The following is a 21,412-nucleotide window of genomic DNA, read 5'->3' on the forward strand; positions in this document are numbered from 1 at the left end:
TGCAGATAACTATCCTCTTGAAGTTAGTATTGAGATTGAGCCTGTCTCATTGGATCATAGACTTACATCAACAGATTATGCGTCATCGAAGATAAGGGCAATTTCTTTTGTTAGAAAACAAGTGTTGTGCTTCTGACCGGCGCTTATTTATACGGATGCCCTCATTCCCACGCGTACGAGGAGATGTGCTAGACACATCCATAACATGTATGTGCGTGTTTCGAAGGTGGTGAGGGAAATACTCACGATCTGAGAACTAAAAAGTTGTACTAAATTTCTTGGATGACGATGGACGATTGAGTAATAATGGATCTCTAGACAATAAGGTATGAATTAAATCATAATGTTATGTGTTTTCTCCTTCAAATATCATAAGGAGAACAAATTACACAAAGGGAAGTCTGAAAATCAACTCCTGAACATGATGTAAGTGTTTTAAATTAACATTGGTTAGATGAAAAAAATACAAATGATGTCATTCGTATAGTCTAACTTCTGAATCCGTGTTATAAAGACTTATTAACATCTCGTTCAGGAGTTGATTTTCGAACTTCCCGTCATGTGAATCGTTTTCTACTTAAGATTTTGAAGCGAATACTTGTAACGTTTTCCTCTACTTGGATGTATTTCTGTCAAACGGAACTAAGCGCTATAGGGGGGCTTTGATTGGCGGCGGAACCGGGCGTCTGGCTCATTCCATCCTATACTCGCAATGTTTTTCCATGGCGCTTAGTTCCGTTTGACTGAACGTGCTATCCGGGATTCTAAATTCCTCCAAAGGAACTCAAATTGGCGCTTAGTTCCGTTTGACAGAAATACGTCCATTTCAGACCTTATCTAGTGGCCCGTTCAAGAAAAACTTCTGATAATAATGAGTAAATGGACGTATTTCTGCTAAACGGAACCGAAGACAGGTGTGAAAGAAGGGGTGTGCTTGTTAATCGAGGTCCGTAAGAATGAATGGGAATTATTAAGCGCCAGTGACGTCAACGGCGACGATGCCACCGCCGAGGTTGCCCGTGGTCGTCTTTAAGTCATGAGCCCCGTTCACAACAGTGGCGTGGCGTGAATTGCGATATATCGATTGTTATGCCATTTAAACCTATGGAAAAGGATCGATAAACAGGGTGTTCGCAGCGAACACCTTAATAATCGATTCTTTACCAAAGCTTTAAATGGCATAGCAATTGATATATCGCAAAGCACGCCACGCCACTGGTTCACAACGCTCTTGTTACATACCTACCGCACATTGCACTCTAGTTACATTTAGCAAAAAGGAATCAGCGCGATCAAAGAGTTTTCAAAATCGTGCAAGTTCCTCTTCCCTTTAAAAATACCCAATAAGTACAGTATTAAAATTTACACACTTATTTTCCTTTAAAATTGACAATTTTTTGATAGGTAGCAACAACAATTTGCTATTTTGAGAGATTTTTCCGATCATTATGAAGAAGCAACATTTTTACAACACTGATATTGCGCTGGTTACTTTTTGCTGAATACGATCCATTTTTTCTCCCTACAGGGAGGAGAAAACTCACGATGAAGTTACTATAAAGTTCAGATTTTTACATCTTTCCAAGGAGATTAGCGGAGATACGGCGGCGTTGTGAAATGAAGCAAATCCTCCACCAAAAACATTTTCATAAAGGCATCGTGGTCGTGGATGTGAATTCCACAAATAACCACCGATACTATCTCCGCAATAAATTTATACCGTTTCGCAACGCTGCCATGATACTACACGACTCACCTGTGAATTTCGAGGATTTCATGGTGAGCCGTAAGCACGATTGTAAATGCAACATAGAGAACCTTTGAGAACTGACGACCGTGTAGCCATACACTGAGCCCTAGGAAGACAGAGCGCCCGCAATTTCTTGTGTATGCAACACGAACATCCCGAGAACAAGAATAGTTGCATCCAGACCTTGCCATTGAAAAAGCCGGAATACCCGCCATTTTTCCCGCTCTTGATAACAAAATGTGGGTTTTAGGAAATTTTGTCAACGAGTTTTTGTCCGCGCACCTTTTTTGTCCAGTAGTTTACGCCCACACGTAAAATAAGCAACAGTGACTTGGTCCAAGCGTTATATTTTAGTCGGTATGTAAAATTATATTGACAATATGGAAATAAGAAATTGAGAGAGAAGCAGGTGTTGTTATGGTTGCTCATTTTCTAAATGAAATGTTATTACTTCTTCTTTTTGAATCATTCTTTTAAATCCTCATTGGTGAATATTTGGTTTTATTTTCATCCTTAAAATATTTGATGTACAATATACCTTATATATGTATAGGTACTTTTTTTTATTTTTTTCTTTACGAAATTATTACTTCGTTTTGAAAACACTTATATTTTTAAAACGTGACAAACATTTGTAAAACCTTTTCCAAGCAACATTAATCTCAATGAGCCGCAGTTGTGCCGACAGAAACTGCAAAAATGAATAAAAGAGGGGAAAAAACCAAGAAGCACGCAAATCTTTAGTTTTAACCCATTTGTACATCGATCTTTCAGAGTCAAATACGTCAAATTTTGAGCGTTTGGTTGAGCGTACACCTCGCTGCAGCACAATAAAAGCACTAAATGTAAAAGAAAAAATTAAAGTGCTTTGAAAATCATTGAATTTGACACGGAACCACCAATATTTAAAAAACACACATTATATTATTATTCTCCTTTGATAAATTGAAACATATTTTTTTCCCATCAATTTAAATGAGAATAATCAATGCAGTGTGTGCAAACATTTCAAAATCATGAGTTAAAAAACGCTGACTATGCGAGTATAAATATTAAAGCCGAACAGAGCGGAGCGGCGTGCTGCCAGCGCGAGAGGCTCACTGGCGCCTACAAACCTAAGTGGATACTTCACGCATTGCATAATGCTTGAAGTATCCACTTAGGTTTGTAGGCGCCAATGCGCGTTTTGCGCTGGCCGCCCGCCCACCGTGCGGCGGCGCCTGAAGCAACTATTTCACAACAGAGGTGTTGCACAGTATTATACGAAATTGAACGTATTAAGAATGACAGGCATCCTTTAAAAGTAAAGATGTTTCCTGGCAAAATAAATCAAGATACTTATCGTATACAGGAAAAATCTAAGAGCCTTCAGCTGAGGCAAATATTGAGGTTTATCTGGATCAGGTATAACAAGGTGGGAATTTCTTGAAAGATAATTAAGTCCTGTTACACCTAAGAGATGTAGAGAGTTTTAGTGAATTTTGTCTAATGGAATTGACGCTCCCCCATTTTTACCAAAACTTTCAACTATATATTATTCTCCGTTGGACCAAACAGACGAAGCAAAAAAAACAAGCAAAACCTCATTCTTCCAAGACAATATACATTTTCATCCAAAAATGTCGTGACCAATTGTCGTTTGTATTTGCATGTGGGCCAATTAACTTTGGGTCTCAGCTGGCACGTGGACCAAAACTCCCATGCCGAAAAAACGCGTGGACGTAAATTACTGGAAAAAACAGGAGCGCGGACAAAAAATCGTTGACGAAATGTCCTATAACCCAAAATGTGTCACTCATTGCATTCATGAGCCTTCGTTGCACGAAGATAGGGTAGGAGTACTTAATCAAATTGAAAAAAATAAAGTATAATAACAAAAATTTATAAAAATAAAATGGAAACCATTCATGCGGAAATTAATCGCCTGACTTAGGCAGTTGGACGTATTTCTGCTAAAAGGAACTATATACATTAAGACATATTCCCTAAGACCCATATATGCATTACAGGACTTACGTCATAATGCACATAGTTCCGTTCCGCAAAATACGTCCAATTTCCATGAGAAATTGAGCGAATTAGTCGTATCTTACACGCAGGAGGTTGTAAACTTTATTTCCAGTCAATGTGATGGGTGTCTTCACAGTGTGGAGCTGGGGAGAGAAAAATGACTCGAAAATGCCGGAGGGGTTTTTTTACAGGTCACGTCGCCAAAAAATGGCCGTAAATTTGCGAATTTTTCACCAAATGAGCCCATCTCGTTACAGGGCTAATGAAAGAAGCCACGGGTTCCTATGAATTCATAAGCTATAGGTTCAATATCTGTAGTTTGCTCAGAGCACGCCAATTCTCAGTTATTTTGGGGCAGACTTCGTATTTCTCATCCACTCAAGACACAACACATATGCCACTATGCAAATACGAAATTACACGAATGAGTCAGAAATAGCAGTTCCTTATTGCAAAATGTAGTTTAACTTGACAAACAGGCATGTTAACTAAACATACCCCGCACAATTGATCGAGTCAATACGAGAGGTCGGACAAAATTTGGTAACTTTAAACGCCTATAACTCCGTTTTTAATCAAAATTTTGAGGTTCTAAAGGTGGTTCAATTAGTTTTCTCGTGAAAAATTCATTTATTAACACCCCTTTAAATTAAAAATATGATGAAAAAAACATCAAAATTTGCAGTTTTACTACAAAATTTAATGTCCGACCTCTCTGATTGACGCGATCCACTGTGCGCCGGTATGTTTCTGATAACACACGATGTGTATCTCAGAAAAAAAGGTCCAAACAAACTTTTTGGTTTGTTCAGTGGCGATTTTTTCCATTTATCTGCAATAGAATATGCCTTTATCGTATAGTGTTTTGAAAACAAGCATAGGATACAGAGGAAATGAAAAATAACCATTTGAAATCCCGTGACATTGTATGCACAATATCTGGTTTATCAATTTTATTTTTATCGTAAAAATTATTACAAGATCAATTTTGAGAATACTGCTAGAAGAATAATAAACGTTGAATAGGTTACAGAAACTGCTTTGCTAGTGCTCAAAACTACTCCTGAGTGTGGTCTCATATGAATACACCTCTTGCTCTTCTCGTGGGAAAATACAGTATCCCTGTGAAAAAATGAACAAAAAACTGTATAATCGCTACAATTGAAGTTAGGATAAATACATTTTTCTGATCAAATACTTATTCCATTTGGCGCATGATAATGCTTTCAAGCCTCAGTGCATTATCAGAATTAATCAATTTGCGACCTAAAATCAGCCATAAAACCTGGATTTGTAAGACTTGAAAAATATTCATGACAAAACTAATCCACCTTATTTTTGGACGATCATAACATTCTCCTTGCCATTCTTAACAAACTCTTCGCTGAAAAAAGTATGGTTTGAGGTACAGCAATATTAGTATGGTAATCACCAGTGAAGAGGCGAGAATTATCGATTATCGATCATATCTCCCCATTTGAAGCTATAGTAAACGATCGATTATTAAGATGTCCTTTGCGAGCACCCTGCCAATCAAAGGTATCTACGTAAGGTTTAAATGGCAAATCAATCTATGCATCGCAAAGAACGCCACACCATTAGTAAGCACCAATAGACAAGGTACCTAGCAAATACTGTGACTCTAATCGCATTCACCAAAAGTATGATAAATGCTACCACGTGTCTGATTATCCCTTCCCTATGGTATCACTGTGTCAAAAATCAAGTAGATTCATGATAGAATTTACCAAACTTCTGGAAAATTTGCGCCATACTTCTTTTCTCAGAATTCTCTAAAACGGCCCTACATGCTAGAATTGATTCTATGTACCTACCTCAATTTCATATTTTCTCAAGTTGAAATTTAGCTCATACTATCATTTCATGGATTGATTGACTAAAGGCTCCACCTCCTAAAATATTTCAGACTGTTCACGTTGTGAAATTAAGCCAGGATTCTGATCTCGTTTTTAAAAATGCGGTCGAGAGTATGTTCAAGACTTTGATACGAGTATTTCGATTTAATTTACTCAAAGCTATAGGGAAAACCTTTAAAGATGAAAAAACACTATCTGTAGAATAAAAGGCTTTCTTACCCGATATTGACTATGGAATTGGCGCTGCGAATGTTCACAAACATAGGACTCGGCAGTGCACATCCCACATTTTTGACACAAACCTCTTCTGTCTCTGAGCCAATGTTAATCAGCACCGCAATGGTTTCATCTTCCAATGACCTAAATTTAACAATTTAATATTAATAAACGAAGTAGAAATATTTTATATTTGACTTCAATTTGAGGGGTTTTTCTGGGAAGAGAGAAGGCAAAAGCGCAGGCAGCTCAGCACTTCGGCCTTGTCTCCACGGGACGTTTTCATGGGATTTGTCCCAAGTTCGAATCGCAGGAATGAAACTTCTGGGATTTTTCCCAGTTACCGTCTCCACGGGACGGGGCTCATACAGTCCTGCGACTAGTTTTCGCGGGAAGATAAATTGGTTAAAGTCGAGTGTTTAACCGGGATTAAAATAATAATTGCACTCAATTGACAATTAGACACATTATTTTAACTAAACAAACATGAACAATGTAGTAATGAATAAAATATTTCACAATTCGTTTTCACTTCTTCTTCTTCTCTCAGTGGGTCCTAGGGGTACAAGTACCATACTTGGTACTGGGAAAAATATTGATTAACTCAATATTTTTCCCAACTTCGTAAGTGGGATTTTTCCCTGGGACAAATCTCGTGAAACGGCTCGTGGAGACAAGGCCTTACTCACATTCACGTGGTAATTCCAGCTGGTTTGATTGGAAAGGACCGCATGGGTAGTTTCATACATTATTCAGTGGTGTTGAAGACTAAGGAGAGATCGACAATGCATTTTTCTTTTCGTTTTCGCTCTTATAGTGTGGGGAGAGAAGGTGGCTGGGGGAATGGGCAGATTATGTGGGCTCAATGTTGATTTCCGTTGGTGTTTTTGGGAATAATTTTTATTAATATCTTCAAATTGAAAGAGTAAGCTACATTACCAAGATTATACCCATGAAAAGGAGAGAAAAGACTTTGACAGATGGACCGAGTCTGACAGTTTTGTTGACGATAACCTTTATGTTTTTCAAGAAAGATTTTTGTGATTACGGCACATGCTCTAATATGCCGCCGACAACTAGTTTATTAGCCATGTACCAGCTCAATCTATGCATATGCACATGATCTCCAAGTTCATAAGTCTAACTTCTAAAATGTATAGGGGCCGTTCATAAACTACGTAGTGCTGAAAAGCGGATTTATCACTACCCTCTCCCCTCCCCCCTCGTGAGGCACCTATAATACATATTTCCACGCCTCCTTTCTCCAGAAAAAAATTGCATAAACGCTTTGTTCGAAACCCAACATCAAATTGGTCTCTCGTTCTGTGATGAGAGTTGGATGAAGAATTGCCGAACTGATATTTCCGAAAAATTGGCGCGTAGCGCCGTTTTCGGTTTACCTCACCCAGCCCTCAACTCTCCCGTTCGCACATCTGTAACGCACCAGTAACGCATAGAGCGTTACGTGTTTGATGAACGGTCCATGCGGAGGATTTTTGTTTAAGTTATAGTTGTCATTTAGCATTTAGCTGTACGATTTTGTTTCTTTACTTGCCTCGTGTACATGTATACCCATGTACTGATCACGTGCGTTTGAAAGTCACCATGAGTAATAATAGGTGACTTTTTTAAGGCTGCCAGCCTTTTGAAAGTGTTTAAATGACTATTTGGGTCTTGTTGCTGAGCCTTGACATTCCATCGCCAATAACTCGGCTGCACAGGCAACCAAGAATACTTCGCTGTCGTAAAACCTGCAGAATAATAAAACACTGTTAGGATTACATCAAAGGAAACAGTAAGAATCGATTTATTATCTTTGGTGTCATTAAAATGATTTTATTATTGTCATTGCCTGGATCCAATTCGAAATATCAGGGAATATTTTGATGGCATTAATAATGATAGCGCCCATGTCAAAAACCTCTTTCAAGGTAGTCAAGGCAAGTGGAAGCTTTAGATGCTCGTCTTATCGATAAACTTCACAATATTTCGACCCTTGGCTGGTACAACTGAGCAGCACTCAGTGAACTGGAACCAACTTATAATGAGTCAGAGGTGGTTGCCCACTGAAGTGGTTGAAATAATTAAAATTTCCTCAGAAAGATGATTTTTATAACGACAGTTCAATTTCAATGGGACGAGGGATTTTCGTTCGGTTATCTTTTGGGTCATTCCACGCCTAGGTAGTCCGGGGGGTATTTTTTTTCCCCCTCTCAATGACCCAACGATATTTATTTTTGGACTCCTTAATACTCCTAGTTTTTGGAAATATATGTGGTTTACCTCCGTTTTGTTTTTTTTCTCGCAATTTTTACGTGTTTTGTAACCCCGTTGCTTAACTTCATCCTACTGTAAAAAGAGTGACAGTTTGGTAGCAATGTTTTCTGGTGTTACCGCCAAAACAAAGTTTCAGGTTATGCTTGCAGTTGTCAAGAAACTGATTCAATGTGCTTCTGCAAAGTTTCAATTTTTAAAAGTAATTACTGTATATTATATCGACGGTGAAACTACCAAACCACGTATCTCGGTTTGCGACGTCGCAGACTTCCTGTCATACTTTATTTTTTAAATGAAAAACTACTTAACATCCAGTCTCGAAAATTTCTGTGATTTTCCCTCTTTGTGCGGAGAAAATTCCGTGAAAATTTCAAGGAATGATATTGATTTGGTCTACTTCAAAAAAATAAAATATGAGCGTAGATTTTTAAACACCGCAAACGAGATACGTGGTTTGGTAGTTTCACCGTCGATATGTAACTTTTAAAACTTAGTGTACCGACTGTCACACCCGTTACGCAAAACATGGGTTTTTTAATGTAACTATTTTAATTCATGTCATTTTGAGATGCCAATTTTTTCCGCACGTCTTCAAGTCAAGTACAGCTTTGGAATATTTTTTCCAAATTTTTATTTCAACAATTGATGGGGAAAAATGCGTAACGGGTGTGACCAATGAGAAGAGGCTTCTATTATGCAGATGTTGTCTCACTTCTCACCATTTTCTCTATGGTTATCACAAAAAATACACTCATATGCATAATTAGAGGTTATGTATACATCTAATAAGAGAGAGATAGCCAACTTTTTTGCCATATTTCAGTACTTAAAGTGAATACACCTTATCTCAAAAAGACTTCAAATAGAACTCGTTGAACTCTCTCCGATTTGATTGAAATATTTTCACTTTATTATAGGCCCAGACATACCGTGCCAGGGTTTTTTATTTGGTTAATTTGAGCCATGCGAGGTCCAGGACCGCGGGGACGAAAGGCGAATCCTGGGTTACCCGAGGAAAAGCCCTGGGACGGTAGGTCTGGGCCACCCTGTAGAAAAATGTAGTTTTGGCATGTTCTACATTAAAATGCGTCATATTGCCGATTGATTTACTGATTAGGATTGCCTACAATAAGAGTATGAGAAGAAAAGTAAGTTTTTTAACTTTTAAACTCTCTCAGAAATGATGGACCTCAGAGAGACAATTTGTCACACCCGTTACGTCACACCCGTGACGCAAACGGTAGGTCTAGGCCACCTTGTAGAAAAATGTAGTTTTGGCATGTTCTACATTAAAATGCGTCAAACTGTTGATTGATTTACTGCTTAGGATTGCCTACAATAAGAGTATGAGAAGAAAAGTAAGTTTTTTAACTTATAAACTCTCTCAGAAATGATGGACCTCAGAGAGACAATCTGTCACACCCGTTACGTCACACCCGTTACGCAAACTTTCCCATTTTTCAGGGAAAGAAAAACAGATAATCGAAAACGGATCATCGGCAGTTGAAGCAAAAACCCTTGGCTTCATCATATAATTTAATAAGATTTTTACACTCATAAAATTCGCTGAGTTTCCACTTTACACTCACTGAGGAAAAACTCACTTCCAAAATCGGTCACACCCGTTACGCATGCCTTTTAATTTTTTCTGAGGAATGGAACAAAGTAAAAACAATTTCTGATAAACTGAAATGATCTATAAAAAAAGTTCTTTCTGCTACTGCAGATAATTTTTTAATTAAACCCCAAGAAAGAATTCAAATTCTTGTTTAAAGATAAATTGTTGTCACACCCGTTACAATGGAATGACCCTTTTATCAAGAAAATTGAATATGTACGAATCAAGTTCCTCCATATATACTTTCATTACTCCGAAGTCATTTGAGAAAGCATTATTTGTCAGAATCATGAAAATTTCGTTCGACTCAACAGAGAGAGAATGAGAAATTAAATGTTGAAACTGAAATCTTTGCCCCGGTGGACTGTAGACCCTTTTTCTCGAAGGCTCGGAAAGCACACGAATAAACGCCTCCAAAGCAGATGAAATCAAAAGAGCACAAGGGCGTTTTTTTGACGGAATTGATATGATAGCACAAATAAACTGTATTTTTTAAGCCATATCCTGAGAAATAAAAAGAAATTTGCCATTTACATGATGGCGGTCTAGAGGCAAATTTATCCCCTGAAATTTGGAAATATTTCAACAAATAAAGTAAAACTGTGAACGTTGACTCAAGAAAAGGTGTAGGACAGTAATTTTATAATCTTACGTCAAATTAATTGTGTTCTCTAATTTTTTTTCAAAATTACAGCATCAAGTGAAGATCGTAAGAGTATAAAACATGAAGAGAAAGCATAAATCCAGAGGGGCTTTAATGCAAAATAGCCGCTAAATCCAAAATAGGTTTGTATATATCCTAAATCTTGTCAAAATCATTACACTTTTTCTTGTAGATGCGCTTATTTTTTTCCGGTGGCAGGTTGTATCCCTCGTTACGATCTATTTCCAAAGTTATGCAGTTGAATTTAAACTATTTGTTGCTTTCTTGCAACGCTTTGCGATAAAGAGTTAAACTTTCCTGAATCGCAATGCAAATTATGAGGGGCCTCCTAATGAAAGAAGGTAATCAAGGAACGATGATAAATACGACCTAAAATTTACCGGCATTTTCGGTGTCGTCCCAGATCATTGGCCCTCTGTAGCTGTCTCGAAGATCCGTTCTTCCGTTGCCCCCGTTGAAAGGATCCTTCTGCTGATCCTTGCGCAGATTCAGGTCCTCCATACCGAGCTCGGTCCCGCAATACACACTCGTGAGTCCCGGCATCAGGAGCATGAACATAGTCCACACATCCACACTCTCGTCGGACAACCGTGTTCTGGTCCTCGAGTTATCGTGATTGTCCAGCTGAAATAATTATCAATTATAATCGGAATTTAACGGAAATTTTATTAATGAAGACTTCCATCAATAAAGGAGTAAGAGCCGAAGATCAAAAATTAAGTAAGACGTGGCTATTCATGCTAAGCCTCATTGAGCCGCTGATGAAAACTATTGCCGATTTTTATTGCGACATTGTCAATTGTCCGAAATCCGCATTGATCGTTTAAATGTACAATAGCACATAGCTGCCGACCCTAGAAGTCGCAAATAGTATCTTAGTTTCATAGTATCTTAGCAGAATTTCTAGAGTTCCCTTGAACTTACTTTTAACAGTCGTCCTTCGTTTAGATTTTTTTCATATTAGAAACATACTTTCCACGTTTAAGCTCGAAATTTTGAAAAAGTGTTGACGAACCTTCTTATCTTCGTTACTTTCCTTAATACCTAGAATTCAAGGAAAATCACAACAAAGATGTGGAGTCCGTCAATTTTGAACACACGAATATTTGACAAATCTGAAGTTGAAACTGCTTCAGATTTGATCCGGGAAGGGTTTTTTATCACTAGCGTGGCGTGCTTTGCAATATATAGATTGATCTACCATTTAAACCTGTGGAAAAGGATCGATAAACATGGTGCCCGCAACGGACACCTTAGAGTCCCTTTATACTGAGAGTCAAGACAATTCGGCTCATGGATGTCACAAACGGGAATAAAGATTACAGAAATTGAACGTTTTTCGTAATCTTTGATCGGCCCATTCTCAAATGCCTTTCTCCGTTCCTCCTCTCATTCCGTTTGTTCCTTGCCGAACCCGTAATTCCCTGGTCCACTCCAGATTATAATCTTTGCAATTGGTGAAAATGTAATCTTTATTCCCGTTTGTGACACTGTGGAGGCCTAAAATACGGGAACCAATCAGAAATGGATTCAAATTGTCTTGACTCTCAGTATAAAGGGACTCTAGGACACCTTAATAACCGAGTCTTTACCATAGCTTCAAATGCGGAAATATCGATACTCGATCATTCACGCCTCGCCACTGTTCTTCATGGAAAATTTCCCTGAGGGTACTCCCCGTGCCCCCCTTGCTCGGGGAGGGGGGTGTACTGTACCCTTCACACTCTCTCTCAGTATGAACATCACCAAATGACCCCCCTACCCCCTCCCCTCAAGGTGTCTCCGGATTTGTCACTGGAAGGAAGAAGCTCATGATCATGACACTTTAGATAGCTTACCACCCAATTGTAGGCTTTCCTCGGAAACGACGTGGTTACCCATTGAACGATACGGTCCACAACGGTCGTGTTCCATTCGTTTTTGACGAACGTCAACCAGAAAAAAAACGGAATTTGAGAGCCTGGGTGTGTCTCGTTTCCAATGTACTCCTTGAGTTTGGGTGGAGGGCTGTAATCCTCAATAGCCAGCAATCTGTAGAATATAATAATAACAAAATGAAAATCCGAATTCTCATTCGTTCGTGTTATGCCGCAATCACACCCTGAATGTGGGAGCTGAATGTGGCTTGAGTGTGGAAGTCATCGGTCCGGTGCCTGAATTTTGAGGCCTGGATACACGCTCGAATTTCCGTCAGTTTCCGATCAAAATGATGACAAAAATGGCGGTCAAATTTTTGCAGGCCGCAAAAATTTGATGGTAGATGGTGCGCACCAGTCACCGTTTGATCGGAATTTGATGGAAATTTGAGTGTGGATCCAGGCCTTTTGCGCGTGTCGCGCAAAATTCCGAAACGATTATCAGCGATCATCGGAGAATGTCGGATTTGTCTGAACCATTCGAATAGATTTAATAGACATCTGGATGAATATAACTCGAATTTGCGAGATTTCAACCGTTGAGCGATGACTGTTGATTTCCATATTCAGCTGCTAGATTCAGCGTGTGATTCCGGCATTACAGAAGAACGCCGCGCCGTGTACAGAGAAAAATTAACGTGGATCATACGGATTGAACTTCGGCTCATTTGAAATTGAAAGGACACGAACATCTCAAAATTTCAATACTTTGAGATTCAATTTTTTGAAGGAGAAAAAGAATGCGGTTGAATTTGAATTTTTCATTGAACGCCTAAAAAATTCATCGCCAATAGTTTACTTTAACTTTAAGTGAAAGTTGTTATTTCGAAATATATTTTTTTAAGCTGCATTTTTTTACGGAAAGGTTGGAAACAAATATAGCAGACGATGACTCTCAAAGGTTGGCAAACACCCATTTCCACCCACAGTTTCTGCAATCTTTTTATCCCTTTAGTTATTGCGGGTCTCTACAGGGTTATCCAAAAGTCACTGACCACCCCTGTAACTTTTTTCCAAATTGAGATAGAAGTTTGAAACTTTGGGAATGTTCCTCGGTCTAAAGTAGCAACTTTTTGGTCCCCCCAAAATTTTGGGGGGCGGCCCCCCTTAAGGGGGGCGGGAGCTAACTTTTTTTTTTCAAATGGCAACCCCCCCTTTGTGATACCTCATTCGAAAGATAATAAAAAAAGAAAAATTTTGGCGCAGACCGCAGGTCGAAATGTTCATTTTTGACAAAATGGCGGCCGGTCAAAGTTCAAAATGGCGGAAATTTGGCATCTCCGTTGTTTATTGATGGATTGGTGTAAAACTCGGAATCCTAGGGTTTTCCGAGATGAGAAAAACGATTCTGGCAGTGGTTTTCTAGAAAAGTCAGTCCTTTTCAAAATGGCGGCGGTCAAAATGGCGGCCTCGAGCAGGAAGTGGATATTTAGGCTGCATATCGTTGGATTTGCATGTTACTTGGTATCTGGGGGTATTCCGGCACTAGAAGAACGAATCTTCCATTGGATATCTAAAATTTTGACAAATTCCAAAATGGCGGCCAGAAAATGGCGGGAAATCAGTTTTACGGCTCTTCACCGATGGATTTGCATGAAATTCGATATCCTTTTTACCTTTCCTTTATCCTTATCCTTTATCCTTCCTCCTTATCCTTTTAACCGGTTTTTGGTTGGTTAAAAAGGAATCTTTCATTAGATTCTTGAAATATCAAATAATGTCATGCTAATCCATCGGTAAAGAGCCGTAAAACTGATTTCCCGCCATTTTTCCGCCGCCATTTTGGAATTTGTCAAAATTTTAGATATCCAATGGAAGATTCGTTCTTCTAGTGCCGGAATACCCCCAGATACCAAGTAACATGCAAATCCAACGATATGCAGCCTAAATATCCACTTCCCGCTCGAGGCCGCCATTTTGACCGTCGCCATTTTGAAAAGGACTGACTTTTCTGGAAAACCAATGCCAGAATCGTTTTTCTCACCTCGAAAAACCCTAGGATTCCGAGTTTTACACCAATCCGTCAATAAACAACGGAGATGCCAAATTTCCGCCATTTTGAACTTTGACCGGCCGCCATTTTGTCAAAAATGAACATTTCGACCTGCGGTTTGCGCCAAAATTTTTTTTTTTTTATTATCTTTCGAATGAGGTATCATAAAGGGGGGGTTGCCATTTGAAAAAAAAAAGTTAGCCCCCGCCCCCCTTAAGGGGGGCCGCCCCCCAAAATTTTGGGGGGACCAAAAAGTTGCTACTTTAGACCGAGGAACATTCCCAAAGTTTCAAACTTCTATCTTAATTTGGAAAAAAGTTACAGGGGTGGTCAGTGACTTTTGGATAACCCTGTATATTTATACTGCCTCTTCTCTCTATTTTATACCAATTCGATTTACTCAGAGATTCTGTGACAACATGATTCTACAAGCTTTCTCTTGCTCTCTCACACTCTCCGGATCATTTTCTACAATAATTTATTTCTTCCTAATTTATCGTTACTTTATTTTTCGTTTTACTCTTCTCATTTATATATTTTCCTCTGAAAGAAATGCATAGCACTACCTGATAAAGGGTTTGGGCTACAACGCAGCCAAGTGAACCCTCTAGTATTTGAAAATGAGAAATTGTACTCTAAGTCAATTTTATTGGTACAATTGAGGAGCTTGGAGGACAAGACGCACAAGTGCAATTTCCGCCATTTCGAGAAATAAGTGTTTGAAGTTTCGAAAGTACATTGATCCTCATGGAGGAGAGTAAAGTTAAACTGACTTTTTGATGCTTAAAAATTTGAATTTGGGAGCGAATTTGTCACAGAATATGCATTAAGACTAGTTTTACTTGAAATCATTAATATCTAAAAAATCTCAAAAACTGCACTTAAGCGCCTTGTCCTCCAAGCCACTCAATGTACCTTTTATTTCCATCCTTTCTAGAATACTCATCCAGCACAGCTCTCCATTCTTTCACCAACTCTATGTTTTCTGGCTGTTCAACCGTGTAGATTCGATTATGCCAGCCATCGCCAGGTGGTTCATCCATGAAATGTTCCGCTTCATACAACCATGGTACTGCGTCTACCCGGAATCCATCCACCCCCAAATCCAGCCAGAACCGTAGAACATCCTTTAATAAATTAAACACTACATCATTTTATATTTGGAGCGTGCTGCTTTGAATCCGTTCATGATGATCAGATTCAGTTCGTGCATCAAATTCCATCTGTATGATTAATAATAATTGGACTGCATTTTGCAATTTAAAGCTATAAATTCTAACTCATCTGAAAAAACACTTATGTGCATAGGAAAACTACTGGCATATACGTTGTTCTTAAACCGGGCCGAAATTTGTAGTTCTTAATTGAGGACACCGCACCAAGAAAAGCCGATGACTGGAAACCGCGTTTTGAGAAAAACGCATTTAAAGTTTTGTTTTTGATGTACTGCGCAGACTTTTCTATGCAGGTACCCTATTTTGGTGTTTTTGGGTGACCTAACCCTTCTATTGAAGGATGCCGGGTAGATTTTGCGATACATTTTGGGTTTAGACTCTCATATATTTAATTTAAAAAAGCGGTTTATTGGCCATTATTACGCCCAACAGTCATTTTGGTGGCAATATGAAGCATAAATCATTTTAATCACGCATGATTAACGCAAAATGGAAGAATATCGATAGTGAGTAAAGGAAGGGGTGACTAGCACCTTATAGGCCCGTTTATAGGTCGTTCTTGCACCCATCGATCCAGAGGCCCGACTTAACTCGGAAATAAAAAGGTTTTTCGACATCGAGCCATTACCTATCTAAATTCTATCGCTACCACAGCATAGTCCAGGGTACGTAGAATACGAAAAGCAGATGGGCGTAATAACGACTTATACGCCTATAGGCTGTTCTTGATGCGGTGTTCTCAATTGTAATCTTCCGTCACATTTTTACGGCGCAATGATACAACTATTTGAACTCTCCGGAATGCGTGAGGTATCACACCGCATTTGAAGGCGTTTTCAAAACAGCCAAGTTCCGATACCCGGATTATCGTTTTGCATAGTTCATATTCTTTTGTTACATTCCGTACCACTTGTTTATTTTTACATATAATACTCGTATAAAAACCACCCATTTGCTAAATACAATTCTAGCTAGAGCGCACTTCAGCTATGCATTCACGACTACTAAAATGTCAAAGGAAATCGACAAGACTAGCGTGTATGAATGCTATTTCAATTGCAATCTGACGTCGCATTTCTAAGGCGCAATGATACAACTATTTGAACTCTCCGGAAAACGTGAGGTATCACGCCGCATTTGAAGGCGTTTTCAAAACAGCGAAGTTTTGTTATCAGGTTTGTAGTTTCGCAAGAAATAGGAGCACAAAATCAATAGACTGACTATGTCCAAATAGTCATTTTTGTCCTATCTTCTTGAGATGCTTTAGTTTGTAAACAAAGTTGCAAACCTGACATGGGCTTCGATATATTCCATTAAAACATGAATTAAGGTGTAGAAATATTTTACCTCCATCTCCTTTTTGACTCTGGGATTTCGAAAATTCAAGTCCGGTTGCTGCGGTGCGAATTGATGGAGGAAGTACTGTTTTCTCTTTTCACTCCATCTCCAAGCAGTGCCATGAAACATACCTATCTGAAGAGAAAAAGTAGAGTCAAGCACAAATATATGAGCACGGTTAGGAGGCAATTCCCTAAATATTCAGATACCATACCTATGTACCGCCGATTATGGTGCGATAATTACATCTGTATAAAAAATGTGAAATAACGGAAAATAAAACAATTTGCCATACTTAAAAGAATTATGTTTCCTCAAAGATATTTACTTGTGCAATATCCATAAGTTTGAAAATTTTTGGCGGTTTGCTTCAGATGCTAAACATCAGAAGTCAATGATTTTTAGAGGTGTTTCAATGGAATTTAATGAATTCACTTGCGTCCGGTTAGTTTAAAGAGGATCAGTTTATGTAATGACAGATAAGAGACTCTACAGTCTTACTGAGCCACTCTTCAAAAAGAACGTAATAATCTGTGGTTGCTGCATAAAGAACGGGAAAAACTCTTCAGTTTTGATTGCCCAGAGTTTTTATCAAAGACTGTCGCAACTTTTTGAGCCCCCCCCCCCCCCCCACAAAAAATTGTAATCACATTATAAATCGCCTTTTATCAATATGGATTGACAACTGTCAGTAACTTTACCTCAGAGCCATTAAAATTTGAGAGACCTTGCACTGCTTCCTTTCCTAGTTAAAAAGTTACTTTTAGAAGGAGTCAACCTTTAGATTGGACCATGATGAACATAGAGTTGAGAAATTGGTTTGGCAATCCAAACCTAATTTCAAAAACTTCGTGGATTATTTGCTCAACGAATTGCTCATCAACCATCATTCGACGAGAATTAATGCTGACTTCCGAATTCACCTTTTAACTTTCGCCCTCGCCTAACATGGCTCAGATTCATTTTTAATGCGAGGTCTGTGATATTGTCTCTGCCTCACTTACCCAATTGTTAGGAACTGTAGTATGGGTATCATTGATCCGCTTTGCGTCCCTCCAGATGTAATAATCAGTGTAGGGTTCAACACGTTGTTCTGAGAGTTTGAACCACTCGCATTCATCGCTGGTATGATTGGGCACGTAGTCCAAAAGTAACTTGATTCCTGCGTCAGAAAGGTTTGAAAATGAAAAGTAGAAGGGCGTGTGAGACAGTGGCAAGGCATGAATGATCGATTATCGATCCCCCCCCCCCCCCATTTGAAACTACGGTACAGGATCGATTATTAAGGTGCTCATTGCGAACACCCTTTATATCGATCCTTTTACATAGGTTTAAATAGCAAATCAATCGATATATCGCTAAGCACGACACGCCACTGGTTTGAGAAGCGTTTTTCAAACTGAACCGGGTGGCTCTCATATTAAAAATGTCATTTTTAAAGGCAGGCATCCGTCCCGATTCGGATAATAAGTACGGGGCCCAATGAATACTCTGTCTGAAATGTACTTATCTGTGGCTAAAATCCAAAAATGCGTATCTCTGGTTGCGATATTGCAAATATTTGATTATGTATTTTACTTTTTCTGCTTCTTTATTTAAGATTACCGGCCAAAATTGTTTTTCTTACAATTTTTAGCAAATTTTTCAACACATTAGTACAGATATCAAACTATCATATGCATGAAGAAGATATTCACAGAAAATTCCAAAGATATATTTTGGTTAGTTTGACTTAAAAAACAAAACTTGAGGATAGTCATTTTTCGACTTTAGCCACAGATATTTAAGTTAGAATCAAATATGAAAGCAACGTATTTTTATATGTACAAAGTTTGAATTGTACTAATTTTAAGTTGTCCTTGCATTTATCAAAGTAAAGGAAGTTTTTGAATTCTGAAATATTAAATGAGGAAAGAAATGACCTCTCCATGAAATATTGGCATAACCCTTTAAATCTGGAGAAAAATTGAGCTTTTAAAATTTTAAAATTGATAAAAACAGATGATATTATGTAAATTACGATTAGAATTATTTCGAAGAAATGGTCACCTTTGTCTTTGATTGCTTTTTGCATCTTTTTGAAATCGTCCAGCGTTCCAAAGACCGGATCAACAGCTTTGTAATCCGCAACATCGTAACCCATGTCATACATTGGTGACTTGTAAAATGGTTGGATCCAAATCGCATCCACACCCAAGTCTTTTATGTAATCTAGTTTCTCGATGATCCCTGTAAAAAAGTCATAAATATTTAATATGCGCGGAGAATATTGATATCTTAAATATGGTTCGTCTACCGTTCGTCGATCCACAAAGACGTGGATCCACGAAACGCTTTTTGAGTGGATCCACGGCATGCCATTTTTTCACATTAGAATTGTTAATTTTAAGTGCATTAAAGATACCATTAATGCAATGAGATTATTTTTAAATAATACGGGATTTTTAATTATAAATTACTATTTCATAAACTTGAAGAACAAAGCTACTATGGGATAAAAATTTAGGGTGCTCTGCTCGTATACAAATAATAATGAAAGCTTGCGATGCTAACACCAGGGAAACGAACACCTGATACCTTTTACGTCTGCAGAATACGGTGTCAGCCAGCGCGCAATTTGAAAAAATTCAAAAATTCGAGAGGTGTTTACATTTTTATCCATCTCAAACGCATCGTAATTTCACGAAAAGGGAAGTCACGAGTCGCGGAAATGTCGATTCTGTTGAAATATGAGTGCGATGAGCTTAGAAAATGTAAGCTTGGATTTCGAAATCGTCACCATATTTTGCAATTCATTCTGCAGTTTTCTTATGTCTTTTGCCGTTGTGATGGGCGTAGAGGGCTCGTAGACGATGCTACACATACTTTGTTGCGACAAATTCTCGAATTTTTGGCTTACTTTTGAGCGGTTTTTTCTGTATTGTTTTGAAAAATTGAAAGCGAAATGAGCCGAGTGTAAGAGGAACGCATCAGAAGCACTTTGGGGGGAAATGAGTTACGAGTAGTTTCGAATTCAACTTGTCGTAAATTTTTGGAGGAAAGTTCAAAATCGAGAAAAATGTTTTGAATATAAAAGTATAGTCATCAAACTCTGTTCTAGAAATTAAGCCTGAATGAGGACAAAAAAAACTTAAAAATACGATTAAAGTGTGTCTGTTGAACTTGGTTTAAATAGCAATATGCTCAAATTCTGTCTCATGTCTTTGTCAATTAGGCATAATATGCTCTTTGTGCGATCAGTTGATGTAATATGTTATCGCATGTAATACGATTAGACCAATATTGGCAAAGACGGTTTAATGTCCATGGTGTAGATAATGGCATTTTTAAGTATAGTCAACATAGGAGGGCGATCAAGTGAAAGATATTGGAGTAGGATAGAGACTGAATAGAGGAAGCAAAAGGAGCGACTTGCCTCTGGCGAAATTTTCTTGAATTTGCCGTCAAGAAGAAATTTCCTAGAATCAAGAAAAAAGTCGCTTATGTCAAGCGATTTTATCCCCAATTTAAGAGGTGAATTTTCTTGACGGTAAATTCGAGTCATATTTTTACCAGAGAGGGAAATAACAGTCAATCACGAAGATAGGTAAAATAATACATATAGAATTAAATATACCATTTAGGTCACCCATGCCATCTCCATCTGAGTCTTTGAAAGATCGAGGATACAGTTGATAAAGAAGTGTTGTCTCCCACCAATCGAGCTCGGTCAAATTTTGGGTTAAAGCTGGAACTCCTTCGGTACATCCCAATGACAAAATTGAGAATAATAAAAAACCAAAAACTTGTGTCATCTTGCGAGTTGAACTATTATCGAGGTGATACGATCATCCACTGCACAATGGGCTCCTAATTTGCAGCTGCGCCAAACATCACCCTTAAGAGCACAAGGGAAGCTTCCACACAATATCTCTTAATGCAAAATTTTTAAATACTAGAATCAATCAAACTTATGATAGCGCCGTGCTATTATGAAAGTTCAGGGAGAAGTGCAGCGACTTGTTGAAACCCTTCCATATGGATTGCACTTTTTTGAGCTTATAAGCATTCTAAGGATTATTTTTTATTGCAGATAACTATCCTCTTGAAGTAAGCAAAGAGATTGAGCCGCCTTATTGGATCATAGACTTACATGAACAGACTATACGTCATTGAAGATAAGGGCGATTTGTTATGTTAGAGAACAAGTGATGTGCTTCCGACCGGCGCTTATTTATACGGATGCCCTCATTCCCACGCGTACGAGGAGATGTGCTAGATTTGCGAAGGTGGCGAGGGAAATACTCACGATCTCAGAACTTAAAAGTTGTACTAAATTTCTTGGATGACGATGAACGATTGAGTAATAATCGATCTCTTGATGATAAAAAATTGTAAAAGCGAACAGGTGCGACAATAATTCGCTAATAAACCTTTAGCTCATACTTTTCCTGTTCTGCTTCCCTGAATTACCTTTATCATCTGACATAAGCTGCAGATAAAGTTTATTTTAATTTATTATCTTTGGCTATACTTACAACATTGTCTTGTTGAGAGTTCCTAACAAGCAAAGCTTCGTGGGAGTATAAATGATGTCAT

General features: G+C 38.3%; 1 protein-coding gene across 1 annotated transcript; it reads right to left on the reverse strand.

Moving 5' to 3' along the window:
• Positions 1-4,667: 4,667 nt before the first annotated feature.
• LOC109030997 (maltase A3) lies at positions 4,668-20,864 on the reverse strand. The gene is made up of 10 exons (XM_019042260.2): positions 20,451-20,864; positions 18,884-19,063; positions 17,839-17,996; positions 16,844-16,969; positions 15,237-15,448; positions 12,251-12,443; positions 10,793-11,036; positions 7,409-7,604; positions 5,857-5,997; positions 4,668-4,882 (listed from the first exon to the last, which is right to left on the reverse strand). The coding sequence occupies exons 1-10, from the start codon at positions 20,626-20,628 to the stop codon at positions 4,735-4,737; spliced, it is 1,776 nt and encodes a 591-aa protein (XP_018897805.2). The 5' UTR covers positions 20,629-20,864; the 3' UTR covers positions 4,668-4,734.
• Positions 20,865-21,412: the final 548 nt, after the last annotated feature.

Source organism: Bemisia tabaci, chromosome 3 (assembly GCF_918797505.1).
Source record: "Bemisia tabaci chromosome 3, PGI_BMITA_v3".
NCBI classification, from domain to species: Eukaryota; Metazoa; Arthropoda; class Insecta; order Hemiptera; family Aleyrodidae; genus Bemisia; species Bemisia tabaci.

Coding starts and splice junctions, on each gene's coding strand:
- LOC109030997 (XM_019042260.2), bottom strand. CDS start 20,628: ATGACACAAGTTTTTGGTTTTTTATTATTCTCAATTTTGTCATTGGGA. Junction 19,064..20,450: donor TGGCATGGGTGACCTAAATG/GTATATTTAATT, acceptor ACTTTTTTACAG/GGATCATCGAGAAACTAGAT. Junction 11,037..12,250: donor GGAAAGCCTACAATTGGGTG/GTAAGCTATCTA, acceptor TAATTATTTCAG/CTGGACAATCACGATAACTC.